This window comes from Microcaecilia unicolor, chromosome 1 (genome assembly GCF_901765095.1).
Source record: "Microcaecilia unicolor chromosome 1, aMicUni1.1, whole genome shotgun sequence".
Taxonomy (NCBI): Eukaryota; Metazoa; Chordata; class Amphibia; order Gymnophiona; family Siphonopidae; genus Microcaecilia; species Microcaecilia unicolor.
This window is the reverse complement of record NC_044031.1, coordinates 104,337,256-104,357,987: the sequence shown is the minus strand read 5'-3', so window position 1 is coordinate 104,357,987 and position 20,732 is coordinate 104,337,256. Positions and strand designations below refer to the sequence as shown.

The 20,732-nt window shown below is 47.2% G+C and overlaps 1 protein-coding gene across 1 annotated transcript in view; it reads right to left on the bottom strand.

Moving 5' to 3' along the window:
* LOC115467686 (abl interactor 1) overlaps positions 1–20,732 on the bottom strand; it is a 244,673-nt gene that overhangs the window by 173,083 nt on the left and 50,858 nt on the right. The window contains exon 2 of the mRNA XM_030199283.1: positions 4,565–4,732. Within this exon, the coding sequence (XP_030055143.1) occupies positions 4,565–4,732 (168 nt within the window). The remainder of the gene's footprint in view (positions 1–4,564; positions 4,733–20,732) is intronic.

The following is a 20,732-nucleotide window of genomic DNA, read 5'->3' as shown; positions in this document are numbered from 1 at the left end:
ACACAAAAAGCAGCAAATATGAGTTATCTTGTTGGGCAGACTGGATGGACTGTGCAGGTCTTTTTCTGCCGTCATCTACTATGTTACTATGTTACTTCAGGCAAGAACTAGAGCAAGGAAACAAACTCAGGCTGAAGTGCAAAAGCACCAACACACCAGGGCCTTAGACGCAATGCAAAGGCAAAGGCAGAGAGGTTCCAAATGGCTAATAAGCCCAGCAGCAGCTGAGGCTTCAGCTGCAGCAATCACCAGGCAGCTACGGGTGCTGATCAGGGACAAACAAGAAGAGTAAATCTGGCAGCCTGGAAGATTCGGACTGGGTTAAAGTCTGGAACGGGCAGGAACAGCAAGACAGTCTATAGCAGTTCATAGCAGCCACCGGTTCTGGCCACCAGAGGGCGAGGTGAGCACAGACGTAACACCAAGCATGGTACCATAACCCTTTACAAGGCAGTTCCAAATCAACTGGAGGCCTAAAAAGGGAAGTAAAGTGAAATTTGGACTTGCATATTAATTTCCTTTCCTTGAGTCCTGTCAGACCAGTCCAGAACCCACCCATAAAGTCACCCTGAAAGGAGTCTCAGCTGGGAGAAAGACATGATCTGAGCCAAAAGGTACAACATGCAGGTCTATCTTTTTTTCAGAACTCTTCTATAACGTTTTTCATAAAGATAAGCAAGGTGGTTTAGAGTCAAAATGAAATAAAGAAAAACAGAGTATTAAGAGCAGACGGACCAGATGGGAGCAGTCTTTAGCTCCTTCTTTAATGTAGTATAAGATGATTCATTTCATTAATAAGCTAGGAAGGGAGTTCCAGAGGTAAGGTACAAGGAAAAGGCAAATGACAGGTTCTCATGTTGACTTCTCCTGGCATAAGGAAGATTTGCAAGGTAAAAGGGAATGCCTGTAGAGTAATTTACAGGGTTTGGGTTTTTTTTTTTTTTTTGAGGGGGGTTGCTTTGTTTTTCTGTGGGGTAGTTTGCAGGAGGCAGATTTAGGGTAGGGCAATTTGGGAACACTGTACCAATTGCAGGGGATATATTTGGGTGCAGGTGCAATACTCTGGGTGGTATGGCAGTTGCAGGGTATGGGGATTGTGCAGTTATGTTTCAATCATTTTTATTGATAGCAGGTAAATGAACAGTGTACAATTTTGCTCGGTTCTTTTAAGGAATTAACATATTAAGAACTCTTCTAACAAAGGATGTGCTTCCAACATATTCTATCCCACCCCCCTTCCCATACCCCCCTCTCCCCCCCCCCTCTCTCTCGAACCCTTTCTCCACCCCTCTCCCACCCCTATAAACCTACTATACAAAGCACAGGTATTCAAGTCTTCTCATCTTCCTACACAGTCTCTCAATTTAGAATTCTACTTCTTGCTGCTGGTTGTAAGGTATCTCAAAAATTCGCCCAGGTTATTTTCCAGCTTTCTGCCCTCCACAGAGGAAAGATCTGTAATTCCACATCGTTCCAATTTCAAAAGCTCAATCATGTGTGCCCTCCAGGCCCCCAAGGAGGGGCCCCCGCTTTCTCTCCAGTTCAGCAGGATGGTCTTTTTTCCGACCAGCACTGCTCTATGAAGAAAGGAGTTTAGACCTGGAGGGGCAAACCCTGCACACTCGTATCTTCCAAACAGCAGCAGTGGTTGTCTCTGTATAGTGCTGCAGCCCCAATACCGTTTGGTCTCAGCTAATATTTGAGACCAAAATCTCACAACCCGAGGGCAAGACCAGAACATGTGCCCAAGTCCGGCTGAGGTCTGGTCACAGCGAGGGCAGGCTCCAGTGCCCCCAAACCCCGCCTTGGAAGCTCTGGCTGGTGAAATGTAGAGCGAACTTATATTGTAATTCCCAATATCAGGTGTATACTGAGGTATGTAAAGCAAAGGACAAGGTGGTCTGCAAAATCTCATCTGATACTTCCGCTGCCAGGTCTGTCGCCCATTTCTGCGCTCTGCCTCGATAGTCAATGTCCTCTGTGGAGTCTTGAAGATATCTGTGGTGAAACCTCAAAGGCACTGTGTTCTGAGCCCCCAGTGTCAGTGCTGTGTTCAACATATCTTGCACGTCCTCACTCAAGTTAGTCCATCCTAATTTTACCATGTAATGCTGGATCTGCAAGTGCGCAAATTGGTCCGTCCCGGGCAGATTAAATTCTCTTTGCAACCCCTGGAAGGGCCGCACTTTACCTTCATCTGACAGCAGCTGGCACAGATAATGAATCCCTTTCCTCCGCCAACGGGCAAATACCACGGAGGATGATCCTTCCGGGAAATACGGGTTGTGAAACAGAGGTAAAAAGGGTGTTGTAGTCCATTTAAACCAATGTCTTTTGCAAAGCCACTTCCAAGCTGCTCTTGCTGACAGAACTAATGGATTGTTTCCAAGCTTGGTTGTGACTCCCTTGCCAGATGCATGCAACCACCACCCCAGATGCACTATGGGAGAGAGTGCCTGCTCCAATTGTGTGTTCGAAAATTCCTGATGCCCTGTTAACCAATCTCTGATATGCCTCATCGAGCATGCTATTGTCAAGTATCTTATATTAAGTAGACCCATCCCACCGTGGTCCTTCGGTTTGTGTATTATATGCAGAGGGAGCAGAGGCTTTTGCCCTCTCCACAGAAACACCTGTATCAATTTATTAAGAGCCAGCTCAGCTCCTCTCTCTAAGTATAAGGGCAGCATTTGGAACAGACAGAGCCATTTAGGGACTATCATCATGTTAACTAGTCCTATGCGACCTGATAAAGAGAGTGGACAGGTACCCCAAAGATGTAACAGACGCCGTGTTTCCGTCAGAGCTGGGACTACATTCTTCTCATATAATAGCCCCAGATCAGAGGGAATGACCACACCCAGGTACCAAATCTGACCTTCCGCCCATTGCGGTGGGAATAAATCCTTCCAATCATGCCGCAGCCCCTGGTCCAAAGGCAGCGCCAGTGATTTGGCGAGATTTAATTTAAAGCCCGAAAGCCTACCATACCTTTGAACCGTGTGCAGGAGGTGCCCTAGAGATGTCTGAGGATTACTCAGGAGTAGCAACAAATCATCGGCATATGCCAGCACCTTGATCACGTGTTTATGGAGTCTGATCCCCTGTATTTGCTCATGTGTTCTGATCTCGTTCAGCAAGGGCTCCAGGGACAACAAAAATAACAGCGGGGACAGTGGGCAACCCTGTCGTGTCCCTTTCCGAATCTCAAACCCTTCTGTTCTTATCCCATTGACTAATACCATGGCCTGGGGGTCAGTGTATAGCGTAGTGACAGCTTACAAAAACCATCCCGTGAGACCTATCCACCGTAGAGTCTCAAACAGAAAGGGCCACAACACCCGGTCAAATGCCCGTTCTGCATCAAGGCTCACCGCCAGTCTTTGTGATTTTGTGTCAGTATCAGCTAAAATGGCCAGGATAAGTTTGCGCACATTGAGGACTGACTGACGTCCCCCGACAAATCCGGCCTGGTCCTCCTCCACCAGCTGTGATAGTAATGGGGCCAGCCTGTCTGCTAAAATCCGAGACAAGAGCTTGGCCTCCACGTTAATCAATGAGATTGGTCTGTAAGAACTAGGTTGCAGTGGATCTCTCCCTTTTTTTGGTATTAAGCTTATGAGGGCCGTGTTGGCATGCAGTGGGAATCGGCCTGTCTCTACAACTTCATTAAGGTACTCAGTTAGGGGTCCCAAGATCTGCAGCTTCAACATCTTATAGAATTCACCGGAGAGGTCGTCGGGTCCCGGTGCAGAGTGCATCTTCAGTGCGCTTATTGCTTTTTGAAGTTCTTTTGCCTCTCGGTTTATTTAGGGGGTCTAAATGCTCTAAGGGAATCTTCCCCATGTTAACTGTGTCCAAATATGCTGTTATGGCCTCTTTAATATCTCCCTCGTTGTCCTCTCCTTTATACAAATGGGCAAAATGTTGTTGAAATATACGTGCTCTCTCGTCTGGATTATTGGTGATCCCCCCTGATTGCCTGCATATCGCTGCGATGTAATGGGGCTTCCGTGTGCCTTTCACCAGCCTCGCTAGCAACCCTCCCGCCTTATCCCCAAATTTACACAATCTATATTTTCTAAACAACAGGGAGCGTGCCGTGCATTCCTGAAGTAAACTATTCAACGCTGGTTAGTTACTCCTAGCTCCAAGGCCAATTTAAGCATTCAATCATATGACTTAAGATCTCAGGCCAGGAACTGAACTAAATTCAAAAGAGAAGTATGTGCACTGGACTGCTGTTGGTTAACACCCTTGAATGGAAGAAGGAAACCCAAATCCAAATAATACACCTAGAGTCAAGTGCATCACTTCCTTTTTAAAATCCCCACACATACTGGAAACAAATGTGTAAGGATGGGGTAGCGCAATCACTTCAGACCCTGATCAGAGAGTCTGAATCTAAAACAGCACTATAGAAGAGTTGGAGGCAGACCTGGAAGAGGCTGTGCGCTATCAGTAGTTCCTGCTGTCGGATGAGAAGAACAAAACTTTGAACGACTCAACTCAAGAAATATCCCACATAACGTTATCCCTTAAGACACTCCATTTTTAACCCTACCTGGGAGATATGGTTGATGGATGATTCCATTCTCCGCAGCTGGGATGCTTGAATATCCAGAAGCTGAAGCACATTGTTGGCCAAGGCATTGATCTGATAAGCAACGCTGGCTAAAGACTGAGTTGTATATGCTTTTGTTTCTTCTAATGCTTTTCTTTTATCAGGAGCCTGCAATGACAAAAAGTTTTAAAGGGATAATGTTTCCATAATTATTGATTTTAACTAGTCAATGTAACAAACTTGGTATACATTTTTAGAAAAGTACAGCACAGTAAGTTGCAAGAATATAAAATATATGCCAACACACATCCACAAAATTCAAAGCAGATAACTGGTCTGAGAGTACTGTGAACACACAATAGCCATTAGTCTAGTGCACATTAATGGTGCTTATGCTGAAATTACATCTTTATGGTCTACATTTCAGAATCCACATTGATCAATTCTTGGATAGTGCTGTGCTATGGCTGTCGGGTTTCATTTTTCTATTAATATTTATCACAGTTCCCAGTTGGTGTACCATGAAAGAAATATGCCACAAAAATCTGGCTGTCTGTATAAGGGAAACGAGTCTGGGACAGCTATGGTAGTCCTTCTCTTCCCAAACACTATGGCCTTTCCACTAAAAAGGGAGTAAGCATACTAAATCCATTTCCTCCTTGCTCCTCTGCTAGCTTCCTTCTTAAGTTAAAACTGCAGTAGAGGGTTACTGACAGCTTTTTTTCAGTTTCAACCAAAACCAAAACTACCACAAAAGCAACCACCTGGTTTTGGCAGATGCTGAAAACTCAAGTTTGGTTGTGTGAATGTGAACCAATGAGAGCCAATGTGTCAGAGATAATCTGCATGCCTCTGCTAACCCTCCCCCACTCAAGCCAGAACATAATTTAAACAAATAAAAATCTTATTTTACCTCCAAGAAAATAGCCTCCACATACAAACAGCAGCTAATAAAAACAAACTTTAAGTCTCCTTCTGTGTCAGAATTTAAGGCATGGGATAAGCACGTGGGATTGCTTAGGAAAAGGAAGAGATAGGGGTTACAGACTATGGGCAGACTGGATGGGCCATTTGGCCTTTATCTGCCGTCATGTTTCTATGTTTCTATTTTTGGCTTCCAAAAACACACATGATCATTTTCAGCCAAAACCAAGAGACAAAGCCAAAAATGAAAATAACCCTTAAGCCGAAACTGGTCAGAAAACAGATTTGGGGTCAGTTTTGGTACTGTAACCGAAACCTTAATTCGGTCAGCCTCTTAACTGTGTCACAATTGTGGTCGTGACCCCTCTAAGACTTACCTTATTTCTGGGGGTCAGTTTCTGAGCTGGGTTCTGTCTGTCCTTCCTGAGTTAGCTCTGTCTCTGTATGCTGGCTGCTCCCAGCATGGTTCTAATTGCTTCACTATACTGCACCTGTGTGTGTTGCCTGAGTTAGCTCTGCCTCTGTCTCTGTGTGCTGGCTGCTTCCAGCGTGGCTCTAATTACTCCACTATACTGCACCTGTGTGTGTTGAGCCTCTCTGTGCTTCAGTATGCTTTCTGCCTGAGTCCTGTAGCTGTGACATCATCAGTCAGGCCCTTGATAAGGAAGTGGTGTTCTTCCATTCAGGGCCTTTGCAAACACCAAAGGTCCAGGTCAGTGTTGGTGCAGTGAGCACCTCTGCCTTGTCTTGCTTCATAGATTATGTTCCTAGTTTGTATTCCTTGGTTGTTTGTATCTGGAATCCTATTCTGTTGGCTCCCTTTCCTTCCTGCCTGTGTAACCCTGAACCCCTTGTGCAGTTAGCCTGTGGGCACTGCTGTATCCTGGTTCCCTGTTTCCTTGGGCTTCTGCCCCACCCTGGTCAGTCAAGCTTGTCTCCTTGGGCTTCTGCCCCACCCTGGTCAGTCAAGCTTGTCTCAAAGTCCTTCTCCCAGATATAGTATCTGTATTTCCTCTGATGGGGCTGGTTGGCTTCTGCTTCAGTACCCCTCCTGCTTCAGTCCGGTCTGTTTGGAAATCCTGTATCCTGATTCCTATCCTGAACCCTGTTGTGGTCTGGCTTGTTTAGTGTGAGTTCTCTGGTGTTCCTGCCTGCTAGTTCCAGTACCAATTTTCCTCCAAGTCCTGCCGGCTGCCTGCACCCGGGGGTTCAACCCCCGGGGAACGGCGGCTATGTGTAGGTGAAGCCTAGGTGCAGTCCCATGTGTTCCAGTCTCGTTTGTTTCAGTCCGGTGCGTACCAGTCTAGTGTATTCCAGTCCAGGGTGTTCCAGTCCAGTGGGTTCTGGCTCGCTTGTCTGCGTCTGCAGTCCTTGCCTTTGCCGGTGTGCTAGCCCAGTGTTGGTTGGTGGATTTTGCCTGCTGCTCGTCAGCAGCCCAAGGGTTCACGATTGCTCCAGAGTCCGCACGCTACGAACCTGAGCACCTGACAAACTGCAGGGGCCAATGCGTTCCAGTTTCTGATAGAAGCCAACGCAGGAGTAAGCAGCGCTGCTTTACCAATTCAATGTCAGCCGGAAGTCATTCTGTGGGTGGGAGGGAGGGAAAGTAAATTGCTGATGCCGGAGAGAAGGCGTTGCTAATACTAGTGTATGGGGAGGAAAAGGAAACAAGTGAGAAAGTCAGGTGGTACTGTGGAGAGGAAAAGTGAAGATATCAAGAAGTGTATAGGTGAGAGAGAAGGTGATGGTGTACAATGATAAAGTGAACACAGTAAAACGTGTACCCTGATGCTTAAATGAGTGGCTCCTGGCCATTTTATATCTTTTTCACGTTAGAGGCCAGATCCACTGCATAGCAATGTTATTCACTAACACAGCCCTCACACCAGTTTATAATTCCACACATGGGGTGGGGAGAGTAGAGTGCTATCTCCAGCTGTTCAAACAATTTGTAAAAGTTGAAATGGAATTCAACAGGACTTTCAAATTAAGAATAATAAAAGGCACATCTTCTATTATCTTCCTCCCTTTTGTTATCTTCCTCCCTTCTTTCCAAGCTCTTTTCACATAAGTTAGTCATGGTAAAACATCACTACAAAACTGGTGGGCATCTTCCAAGGAAAGAATACCAACTGTGATCTACATGTATTATGTGAATAAGGGAAAATTAGGTTCTTACCTTGGTAATTTTCTTTCCTTTAGTCATAGCAGATGAAGCCATTACGTATGGGTTGTGTCCATCAACCAGCAGGGGGAGATAGAGATCACAACTTTTCACAGTGCCTCATGGCCAGCCAGCTCCACTGCCTCTTCAGTATTTGAAGCTTCCAACGCAGTATGGCAAACCGCAATGGGAATAACATGAACTTTCCTCACAGCGAACGATGGCCCCTTAACAAGGGCATGAACTAAAAAGGAGGGAATGAACACATCCTCCAAGAGGGAATAAACTCGTCCTCCTTATTGTATAACTGGAGGGGATACACGCAACCTCCTGGAGGGAATAAACTCATCCTCCAAAACATAAACTGGAGGGAATGGACTCATCCTCCTATAAGTGAACATGAATCCTGAAGACTGTTTTCCAACTTTCTCCCAAGGAAGGAACTTCAGGAAACAAGAACAGAACCTGAAACAGGTTCACAGCATACAATCATACAGGGAGGGCTCATGGCTTCATCTGCTATGACTAAAGGAAAGAAAATTACCAAGGTAAGAACCTAATTTTCCCTTCCTTGTCATCAAGCAGATGAAGCCATTACAATGGGATGTAACAAAGCAATCCCTATATAGGGTGGGAACAGGTCACATCACGCGCTAGCACTTGTGCTCCAAAACACGCATCCCTCCTAGCAGCCACATCCAGCCTGTAATGTCGGGCAAAAGAGAGCTTAGAAGCCCATGTTGCTGCACTGCATATCTCTTGACGAGAGAGTGCTCCAGTTTCAGCCCAAGAGGAAGAAATCGTTCTGGTAGAATGCGCCTTAAAGGCTACAGGCGGAGACCGGACGGCAAGCAGATAAGCTAAAAAGATAGTTTCTTTGAGCCAGCGGGCAATAGTGGCTTTAGACCCTCTGCGAGGACCTGATAGCAAAACAGATGATCATAGATCCTGAAAGAGATAGTAACTTGCAGATACTGCAGCAGAGTCCTGCGCACATCCAACAGGTGCAACTGCCCAAAAGATTCTGGAAACTCCTCCTTATCAAAGGAGGGCAAGAAAATAGGCTGGTTTAGGTGAAACGCTGAAACCACCTTAGGCATGAAGGAAGGCACAGTCCGAACCGTGACCCCAGACTCTGAGAATTGCAGAAATGGGTCTCTATAGGACAGCGCCTGGAGCTCTGACACCCGTCTCGCCGAAGTAATGGCCACAAAAAAAAACGGCCTTTGGCGTCAAATCTTTCTCCGATACTCGCCGAAGTGGCTCAAAAGGAGAAGCCTGCAGGGCTTTCAAAACTAGCCCCAGGTTCCAAGCTGGACAGGGTGCTCGCACGGAAGGCCGGAGCCAAAGCACCCCACTAAGAAACTGTGCCACATCTGGATGAGCAGCTAAAGACACGCCTTCAACCTTACCACGAAGGGAGGCCAACACTGCCACTTGCACCCGCAGGGAATTATAGGCCAAGCCTATTTGTACACCATCCTGCAAAAAGTCCAGAATCGGCGAGACAGGAGCCCGCATGGGTGTGATCGCTTTTGAAGCACACCAAGACTCAAACTGGCGCCAAATCCTGGCATAAGCCACGGAAGTGGAACGCTTGCGGGCCTGCAGGAAAGTGGAAATGACTGTTTGACTAGCCTTTGTCCCTCAATTGCGCCCTCTCAATCGCCATGCCATAAGACCAAAGCGGCAGGCGTCCTCCATGGCTACCTGGCCCTGTGACAACAGGTTCGGTACCAGAGGTAAAGGAAGGGGAGCCTCCACTAGCATCTGTCGGAGGTCCACATACAATCCGAGGCGATGAGGACCACTTCTCCTGGGTGCAGCCGAATCCGGAGCACGCGCCCTATCAAGGGCCACGGAGGGAACACATATAGTAGGCCTGGAGGCCAGGGCTGAGTCAAGGCATCCAACCCTGCCGAGTGAGGATCTCTCCGTCTGCTGAAGAAGCACGGGACTTTGGCATTTGAACTTGTCGTCATAAGATCCATCACGGGCTTGCCCAATTTGGCACATATCTGCAGGAATACTTCGTCTGCTAGTTCCCATTCTGCTGAATCGATCTGATGCCTGCTTAGATAATCGGCTTGCACGTTGCTCTGACCTGCAATGTGAGCTGCCGACAGAAACTGAAGATGCAGCTCGGCCCAGTGGCAAATTTCGGCCTGCGCAGCCAGTGCTCTGCACTGAGTGCCGCCTTGTCGATTTATGTAGGCCACTGCTGTCGTGTTGTCCGACATCACTCTGACAGCCAATCCTTCCAGGGTCACTTGAAAGGCCAGAAGCGCCTGAAACACCGCTTTCAACTCCAGGCGGTTGATGGACCACTCTGACTCCTCGGGTGTCCATAGACCCTGGGCATGCTTCCCCTTGCAATGTGTGCCCCAGCCCTTCAGGCTGGCATCTGTCACTACTAGACACCAATTGGGGAGTGCCAGCGGCATTCCTCGCTGCAGCATGCTGTCCGAGAGCCACCACTCCATATTGAGTCGGGCCGTAGGGAGCCAAGAAAGTCTGCATTGATAATGGAGACCACCTTTGAAGTAGGGAAAACTGTAGAGGTCTCAGGTGCGCTCTCGCCCGGGGCACCACTTCCAATGTGGCTGTCATCGATCCCAGCAGCTGGACAATGTCCCAAGCTCGCGGGCGGGGCATCCTCAGGAGCAGACGGACCTGATTCTGATGCTTGCCCTGCCTTAGCTCGGGTAGGTATACATAGCCCGAGTCTGTGTCGAACCTGGCCCCCAAATATTCTAGAGATTGTGAGGGGGTCAGGTGACTTTTGGCCATATTGACGACCCAGCCTAGAGATTGAAGTACTGAGACCACTCTGGCTGTAGCTTGATAGCTCTCTGTTACAGAGTCTGCTCTGATGAGCCAGTCATCTAGGTACGGGTGAACCCTGATTCTCGCCTGAGCAAAGCAGCTACTACCACCATTACCTTCGAAAAGGTTCGGGGAGCTGTGGCGAGGCCAAAAGGCAAGGCCCAGAACTGGAAATGTTTTCCCAACACCGCAAACCTCAGAAACGTCTGGTGCGGGGGCCAAATTGGTATGTGCAAGTAAGCTTCTTTCAGGTCTAGAGACGTGAAAAACTCTCCTGGCTGTACCGCAGCAATGACTGAGCGCAGGGTTTCCATGTGGAAATGCCACACTCTCAGGGACTTGTTTAAATCTTTTAAGTCCAGAATAGGGTGAAAAGACCCACCTTTTCGCAGCACCACAAAGTAGATGGAGTATCGGCCGTAGCCGTGTTCGGCAGGAGGTAGCGGGGACACAGCCCCTAACTGAATCAGACCTTGCAAAGTCTCCTCTACCGCCGCCCGTTTGGCGGCAGAACCGCATTGGGACTCCACAAACACGTCTCTTACTGGGGCGTTGAATTCTATTCTGTAGCCATCTCTGATCAGGTCCAGAACCCACTGATCTGAGGAAATATTGGCCCACTCCTCGGTAAAGAGGGAAAGACGTCCTCCGATGACAGGAAGCGAGGAGGGGGCCGGCGCACCATCATTGAGAGAGTCGCCCCTGAATTCCAGGCCCAGAGCTGGTGGCTGCGAAACGCTTGTCCGAGCAAAAGGAGTTCCTCTGCTGAAAAACGGGCACGAGAAGTGAACCCAGCAGAACGCCACGGGCGGTACCTTCTAGCTTCACGGAAGCAAGGTCTATAAGAGGAGTGGACCACGCCTGGCCCTTGGAGGAAGGCCTCGGCCTATCTTCGGGCAAGTGCTGGGGTTTAGGATCTCCCAAGCCTTTAACAATTTTTTTTCCAACTTCTCACCAAATAGGAGAAGGCCTTCAAAGGGCAACTTCACCAACCTTTGCTTGGAGGCCATGTCCGCTGCCCAATGTCGTAGCCAAATAAGACTGCGAGCCGCCATTGCTACTGCCATTTGTTTAGCCGAAGCTCTGACAATATCATAAAGGGCATCAGCCAAAAAGGACAAGGCCGACTCCAGCCACGGAGCCACATCCAAGAAGGGATCCGCTCCATCTCCGGGCTGTTCCACTGCCTGTTGCAACTACTCTAGGCAGGCTCTAGCAGCATAACAACTGCATGCAGACGCCCGATCAGTAAGACCTGCAATTTCAAAGGACCATTTAAGTGCTGCTTCCAGCCTACGGTCTTGTATATCCTTCAGGGCAACTCCTCCTTCCACAGGGAGGGTAGTTCTTTGTCACCGCAGTGACTAGGGCATCTACTTTAGGCCTTGCAAAGCGAGCCAAATGCTCCTCACGCAGAGGGTATAACTGCCCCATAGCCCTGGAAACTTTCAAAGGTCCCTCGGGGTCAGCCCACTGAGCGGAAATAAGCTCTTGGATGGAGTCATGCAAAGGAAAGGCTCGAGCAGGCTTTTTGGTACTAGCCATCCTACGATTCACAGAGGAGGCCGTGCCACTGTCAGGCTCTTCAATAGAAAGGACCTGTAGGGCATCTGAAATAAGCGCTGGCAGCTCATCACGGTGGAAAATCTTCACCGCGGAGGGATCATCCAGATCCTGTGGTAATTCTGCACCTGACTCTGGCTCCTCAGACCACGAAGGCTTGGCAGAACTCTCCGAATCCTCACAGCCCGACCACGGGGGGGAGGAGGTGCACCACAATCTGTAGGGGGATTAGCCCTTCTACGGATGCCAATTATCATGGAAAATAGCCTCAGCGGGCAGTCCCAGGCCAGAATCCACCGGGCGGCGGGGGGGGGGGGGGGGGGGGGGGGGAGGGGGGGGAGGACAATAGAAGGGGCCTCAGACGACCCTTGAGGGAGAGCTCTTTTCAGCATGTATGCTTTATGCAACAACAACACAAAATCAGTGGAGAAAAACTCGCCCTGGGCACCCAGATCCCGTCCGGGGCTAGCTGCTCCCTGAATAGCCTCAATTCGAGGTCACCCCCCCCCCCCCAGGCTCAGGGCTCTCCGTCTCTACGGAGGCCGTGCCATGCGGAGAATTCAAAATGGTGTCCGCTGCCAGCTCTGAGCGGGAAGAATCATTGCTCGCCATGCACGGGCCGGCTGTTATACCTGTACAGCACGATTTACAGAGCCCCGCTGCTGATTTGCGCTTGCCACACCGGGAACAGCGCTTTACATTCTCTGCAGCCATCGCCGAAAACAGCGGAAAAATTCAAAATGGCGGTTTTGCGCCAAAAACACCCTGCAGGAGTTAGAAAACACTCTTACCTCACCAGACCGAGTATCACAGCTCCGGTCCCACAGAAGAATCAAAGGAAAACCTCTGTTCCAATTTTTTTTTTTTTTTTAACGCTGTGAGGAAATCAGAGGTAATAAGAACTCCGGAGGCTCAGATGAGTGGGAAAGGCAGGGAAAGGCGAACCAATGTGCCTGCATCCACTGAGTGGGAAATGACAGGGAAAAGCAAGCTAATATGTCCACATCCATGGGGGCATGGGTAAGGCAGGGAAAGGGCTAACCTATGTGCCTTCAAAATGAAGCTGCTATAGCCTCTAACACCCCGGCTAACAACTGGCAAGCCAGGAGCCACCCCTAGGCAGATTTTTGATGGAGCTCGAAGAAGCTGCAGCCACCCTGCTTGGGGAGATAGAGAATACTGAAGAGGCAGTGGAGCTGGCCGGCCATGAGGCACTGTGAAAAGTTGAGTGCTCTCTATCTCCCCCTGCTGGTTGATGGACACAACCCATACGTAATGGCTTCATCTGCTTGATGACAATGAAGGAGGCCCTAAGCTACTTTAAAAACCAAATTAAAATGTCAGTATGATTTTCAAAAATGCAGACTCAAAAGAAGAGGGTAAAAAATATTTTTCAAATGCCGCAATTTTCCAAACTGTGGAGACAACTGCAAAGTCCACAGTACTTTTATCCACCAATTCTGAACCATTTCCTAAGTAGAACATACAAGTATAAATCGCCTTTCAAAATTACCCATACAGATTTGCATATATCTTTCCTGTAGGAACGTTTTCCAGGCAAAACAATGCATAAAGTTTTGAAAATAAGAAGTTACACCCACCCCAACTTATCCACATGCCAAAAAAGCTTCAACAAAATATCTGAGTAAAAAGAGTTTTTGAAAATTATTTGTATGTGGCTTTTGAAAGTTATCCTCAAATGATACAAGCATCTCAAAAAAGGAGGAATAAATAAATATATGGAGGAAAGCCTGGGTAACAGTAGTTAGGACATCAAAAGGCACAAATGGGAGTAGGGGAGTTGAATACTCCCCATACTCAGTCAAGGCGCATAGGTGAAATATTTAGGAAATCTGTGCACCAGCCCCATATCTGTTCAGTTAGCAAAAATTTAGTCTTCATGAATTTTTTTTTCACTTTTGTCTTATCTATTTTTGGGCTTTTTTTGGAGGACATGCTCTCTTTTCTGTCTACATTTCTTTTTTCATTTCTGCTTTTTGTGCTCTCCAACATACAGAAATGGAGAAACAAAGATGATCTACACTTCCCCATCAAGGACAGTCTGATAAACTATTCTGAAGCATTTTTTTTTTTGGGGGGGGGGGGGGGGGGGGGGGGGAAGAGCTTCTGTGGTTAAGAGCAGAGAGCAAGTGTAAAAACGTTTTCTGAATCATATACGGTCATAACTCTTTATTCTATCATAAGACTTTGTAATTATGGAAGTCCTCGATTCAAATCTCTCCTGATTACTGAATAAATGATACTGCAAAACGGAAAGGACTGGGCCATGGCACCCCTAGGCTACACATTTCCTCTCAAGTTTCCTCTCCCCCCCCCACCCCCCACTGATGGTATGGAGTCCTACCTTCCATCCAGCCTCAGCTCCCTTTCTCTCCCCTCTTCCATCCAGGCTCAGCACCCCGTTCCCCCCCCTCCCCCCACTGCTGTTGCTGCTTCTCTAGACCAGCAGCAGTGGCAAAGCAAGCTTAAAAGTCCCCCTCCCCCAACCTTAATAGCAAACTAACCTTCTTGTTCTGGGCTGCAGGGTGGTTTGTTAGGATCCAGTTCTCAGTAGCAGTCTAACGCAGTAATTCCCAAACTGTGCGCTGCAGGTAGAATGTTATGACAGCTAGAGCCACACAAACCACCCTACAACCCAGAACAAGAAAGTTAGTTCCCTATTAAGGTGGGGAAGAGGCACTTTTAAGAGGAACACAACAGACAAGCTTGTTTTGCTACTGTTGCTGCTCATCTAGAGAAGCAGCAGTGGCTTGGGTAGTGGAAGGAAGGAGATGCCAAAAACATGCCAAGGCACCCCTGCAAGTTTGCTTCAGCACCTTGCAGTGCCAAGGGGCATAGTTTGGGACCTGCTGGTTTATCCTTTTGCAAACAATATGACTGTCACAGGGCAGACACTTCCAAGTATAGTAGCAAAATGAGGCATGAAAACCAGTTTGGAATCTAAGATTTTTATAATTTAAAAAAAAAAAAAAAAGCGGGGGACAATCATTCGAAGCAAAAAAAAAAAAAAAAAAGAAATAGTACAGGATGGGACATGAAGTACTGGTGAATAGCCAAACATGAGAGGGATTTGCAAAACAATGCAATAAGGCAGCAGGGAGGTCTAGAAAAGCCTAAGGTGCATGGAGACAAATCCAAGAGCCCTGGTCTCCTCTGGTATGTCAAAGATTTACATTTGGGATTCGATTATTCACCTTTCCAATCCAAGATACATCAGGTACACATTTATATATCTGTGCCCAAGATGGCTCCCATCAAAGTTATTATAGCCAGTGACTTTTCTAAGGACATAAAGCGTGTCAGTGGGAAAGGGGCAAATTCTACACCAAAGTTAAGAGAATTCAGCTGTAAATTTAGATAGTTCCCACATGAGTTCAAATAAATTTACTTAACAGTTTACTAATTTTATTTGGGGGGGGGGGAGGAAGAGATGTACTCCAATTCCCCAAAAAGGAGATCCAAAACAAGACGTTTATTGATAAACCACTACAACTGAACAGACCAGACAAGGAGCCATGTTTCAGGTGAAGGTCGCCTGCCTCATGGCTCACAGAACCTTACAAAGTGCTGTCAAACTGTTGAGCTCGTTTTGAAGCCTTTGTACCTTCAGTAAGATAGTTTATTCTTCAGCTTTGTGGTGAGCTTTGTGGTGGATATGTTTTTGGAATTATACAAGAGCTGCTCTGATAGCACAGCACTGAACAATTTGACAGTACTTCATAAGATTCTGTGACCCCTGAGACAGGTGACCGACCTTTGCCGAAACATGTTTCAGTGTTGGGTGTGTTCAGTTATGGTGCTTTATCAATAAACCTCTTGCTTTGGACCTTCCCTTTTAGCTCCTTCTGGATTTTACATTGCCCTACCCCATAATCTGTTTGGACCTCTGTCTATGTAGGGTTTTTCTCTGGTTCTTAGAAGGGTCAGAATATTTGTTCAACCATGGGATTATCTTCACCTGACTAGCTGAAGGCCTACTGAGTCACTAAACCTGGGCCTTATTAACAAGTTATACAAAATGTAGGAATTACTCTTCTGAAAAACTCTGCACCACCACATACTGTAGAACTCCCATCCTGTGCAGAATTCTGTACTTACCATGTAGAACTGTGCACAGGGACCAGGAGACAATAGTGATTTGCACTGTTGCAAACCTGGACTGCCCTCCCCCCACCCCACAGCATACTCTTTGGCACACACCTACAGCACTCCCTTCCCGGCTTAAAGTCTACACTCTTGGCCCTCGGAGATAAGTTACATGTTAAAATTCCATTAATATCTGTTTAATTTTGTTTTAGTCTTATATGTTTCTTGACCCCAGCCAGCTTCAAGAGTTTGATTGTTAAGGACGGTTTTACTCCCTAAAGTGCTTGTGCTCCGGAGTAAGTGACTTACCTTAAGTGAATACAGAAATCCTAAATATTAATTAAAAGGAAAGAAAAAGAAGGCAAAATCCATATTTAACTTCAGCCCATAATACAAACAGGAAATAGGGCCAACTGAAGCAATAAAGAAGAAAAGGGGAAAAAAATACTAACTTACAGAAGCCATTAATAAAGATCATGACATTTTACAAAGCTGCGCAGCAATGCTCACACAGCCTATTCACTTTGAATGGGCTGTGTTGCCATTACCGCACCGGCAGCCGCTAGCTTGGCTTTGTAAAAAGCAGAGGTGGTTGTTAGGCTGTCTGTCATGATCTTTAGCAGTGGTTTGTGTAAATAGTATTTTTTTCCCTTTTCTTCTTTATTGCTTCAATTGGCCCCATTTCCTTTTCTTTATATTGTGGGCTGAAGCTAAATATGGATATTGCCTTTTTTTTCCTTTCATTTAATATTTGGGATTTCTGTTAAGGTATTGGTGAATTGTGACAATTCAAATTCATAAAGAAAAAAAATCTCTACAATCCTCTTCCTGCAGCAGACTCATGATGAAAGCTTAGCAGTCCTTAATCACGATAAACTCCAAGGTCTTGTTGTGGAAGACCTTAAGCTTTACAGGGTAAGTAAAAGTATACATTTCATACCCTGTGCTCACAAGTCCTTCTTCAGTGTCACAAAGCTGTCAGTTCTAGCAGCTCAAATGAGAAATCATGGAAAAAATATTTTACGATTTTGAAACAAGATTTCAACTTCAACCAAACTGTATTAATTGAAATTTTATCTTAAATTATAAATCGGTGTAATTCCAGCATGCAACAGAGTTTTGTTGACATTGGTTTGCAGTCTTAAGACCTCTGGAAATTATGTTCACAAGAAGGCTACTTAGTTAACAGCTTTCCAAGTTCATTTTTCAATTCTACCAGTACTCTGGAGTGTATACCATCCAGTCCAGGCAATTTGCAACTCTTCATTTAGTCAAATTGCCCCATTATATCTTCCAGATTTACAAAGAGTTATTTCAGTTTCTCTGACTCACCAAAACTGAATACCATTTGTGGCACTGGTATCTCTCCCATATCTTCCTCGTTGAAAACTAAAGCAAAGAATTAATTTAATCTTTCTACTATAGTCATGTCTTCTCAAGTGCCCCTTTTACCTCTCGGCCATCTAGAGATCCAACCGATTCTTTTACAGGCTTCTTGTTTCTACTATACCTAAAAAAATGTTTTTACTTGTGTTCTCCGACTCAGTCTTTTTTTCAAAGTTTCTCTTTGCATTCCTTATCAGTGCTTTTCATTTGACTTGCCATTCCTTATGCTTTTCCTATTATCTTCAGTTGGATTCATCTTCCATTTTCTCAAATATTTTCTTTTAGCTCTAATAGCTCCCTTCTTCCCACTTTTTAACCATGCAGGCTGTCGTTTAGCCATCCTTCCTCTAATACATGGAATATATCTGGTTTGGGTTTCTAGGATGGTATTTTTGAATAGCATCCACGCCTGACGTAAATTTTGACCTTTGGGTTTGTTATTTTTTTTTAATCAATCATTCTCCTCATTTTACAATAGTCTCCATTTTCAAAGATAAATGTTAGTATTGGATTTCCGTTGTGTACTTACTCCAGAGACTATATCAAATCTGATCATGTTATGACCACTGTTATCAACTGGCCCAAGCACCATTACCTCGTCCATCAGATCATGCACTCCACTAAGGACTAGTTCTAGAACTGTCCCCCCTCTTGTTGGTTCCTGAACCAGCTTCTCTATGAAGTAGCCCTCGATTTCATCAAGGAAAGCGAATGCTACATACCTGTAGAAGGTATTCTCCGAGGACAGCAGGCTGATTGTTCTCACTGATGGGTTGACATCCTCGGCAGCCCCCTCCATCGGAAAGTTTACTAGCAAAGGCCTTTGCTAGTCCTCGCGCGCGCATGCGCGGCCGTCTTCCCGCCCGAAACCGGCTCGAGCCGGCCAGTCCAGTATGTAGCAAGACAATACACTTCAAGGGAAGACTCAACTCCAAAGGGGAGGCGGGCGGGTTTGTGAGAACAATCAGCCTGCTGTCCTCGGAGAATACCTTCTACAGGTATGTAGCATTCGCTTTCCTCCGAGGACAAGCAGGCTGCTTGTTCTCACTGATGGGGTATCCCTAGCCCCCAGGCTCACTCAAAACAACAACCATGGTCAATTGGGCCTCGCAACGGCGAGGACATAACTGAGATTGACCTGAAAAATTTACCAACTAACTGAGAGTGCAGCCTGGAACAGAACAAACAGGGCCCTCGGGGGGTGGAGTTGGATCCTAAAGCCCAAACAGGTTCTGAAGAACTGACTGCCCGAACCGACTGTCGCGTCGGGTATCCTGCTGCAGGCAGTAATGAGATGTGAATGTGTGGACAGATGACCACGTCGCAGCTTTGCAAATTTCTTCAATGGAGGCTGACTTCAAGTGGGCTACCGACGCAGCCATGGCTCTAACATTATGAGCCGTGATATGACCCTCAAGAGCCAGCCCCGCCTGGGCGTAAGTGAAGGAAATGCAATCTGCTAGCCAATTGGATATGGTGCGTTTCCCTACAGCCACTCCCCTCCTATTGGGATCAAAAGAAACAAACAATTGGGCGGACTGTCTGTGGGGCTGTGTCCGCTCCAGGTAGAAGGCCAATGCTCTCTTGCAGTCCAATGTGTGCAGCTGACGTTCAGCAGGGCAGGAATGAGGACGGGGAAAAAATGTTGGCAAGACAATTGACTGGTTCAGATGGAACTCCGACACAACCTTCGGCAGGAACTTAGGGTGAGTGCGGAGGACTACTCTGTTATGATGAAATTTGGTGTACGGGGCCTGGGCTACCAGGGCCTGAAGCTCACTGACTCTACGAGCTGAAGTAACTGCCACCAAGAAAATGACCTTCCAGGTCAAGTACTTCAGATGGCAGGAATTCAGTGGCTCAAAAGGAGGTTTCATCAGCTGGGTGAGAACGACATTGAGATCCCATGACACTGTAGGAGGCTTGACAGGGGGCTTAGACAAAAGCAAACCTCTCATGAAGCGAACAACTAAAGGCTGTCCTGAGATCGGCTTACCTTCCACACGGTAATGGTATGCACTGATTGCACTAAGGTGAACCCTTACAGAGTTGGTCTTGAGACCAGACTCAGACAAGTGCAGAAGGTATTCAAGCAGGGTCTGTGTAGGACAAGAGCGAGGATCTAGGGCCTTGCTGTCACACCAGACGGCAAACCTCCTCCACAGAAAGAAGTAACTCCTCTTAGTGGAATCTTTCCTGGAAGCAAGCAAGATGCGGGAGACACCCTCTGACAGACCCAAAGAGGCAAAGTCTACGCTCTCAACATCCAGGCCGTGAGAGCCAGAGACTGGAGGTTGGGTTGCAGAAGCGCCCCCTCGTCCTGTGTGATGAGGGTCGGAAAACACTCCAATCTCCACGGTTCTTCGGAGGATAACTCCAGAAGAAGGGAGAACCAGATCTGACGCGGCCAAAAAGGAGCAATCAGAATCATGGTGCCTCGGTCTTGCTTGAGTTTCAACAAAGTCCTCCCCACCAGAGGGATGGGAGGATAAGCATACAGCAGGCCCTCCCCCCAATCCAGGAGGAAGGCATCCGATGCTAGTCTGCCGGGGGCCTGAAGCCTGGAACAGAACTGAGGGACTTTGTGGTTCACTCGAGATGCGAAGAGATCCACCAAGGGGGTGCCCCACGCTTGGAAGATCTGGCGCACCACTCTGGAGTTGAGCGACCACTCGTGAGGTTGCATAATCCGACTCAGTCTGTCGGCCAGACTGTTGTTTACGCCTGCCAGATATGTGGCTTGGAGCACCATGCCGAGACGGCGGGCCCAGAGCCACATGCTGACGGCTTCCTGACACAGGGGGCGAGATCCGGTGCCCCCCTGCTTGTTGACATAGTACATGGCAACCTGGTTGTCTGTCTGAATTTGGATAATTTGGTGTGACAGCCGATCTCTGAAAGCCTTCAGAGCGTTCCAGATCGCTCGCAACTCCAGAAGATTGATCTGTAGATCGCGTTCTTGGAGGGACCAACTTCCTTGGGTGTGAAGCCCATCGACATGAGCTCCCCATCCCAGGAGAGACGCATCCGTGGTCAGCACTTTTTGTGGCTGAGGAATTTGGAAGGGACGTCCCAGAGTCAAATTGGAGCAAATCGTCCACCAATACAGGGATTTGAGAAAACTCGTGGACAAGTGGATCACGTCCTCTAGACCCCCAGCGGCCTGATACCACTGGGAGGCTAGGGTCCATTGAGCAG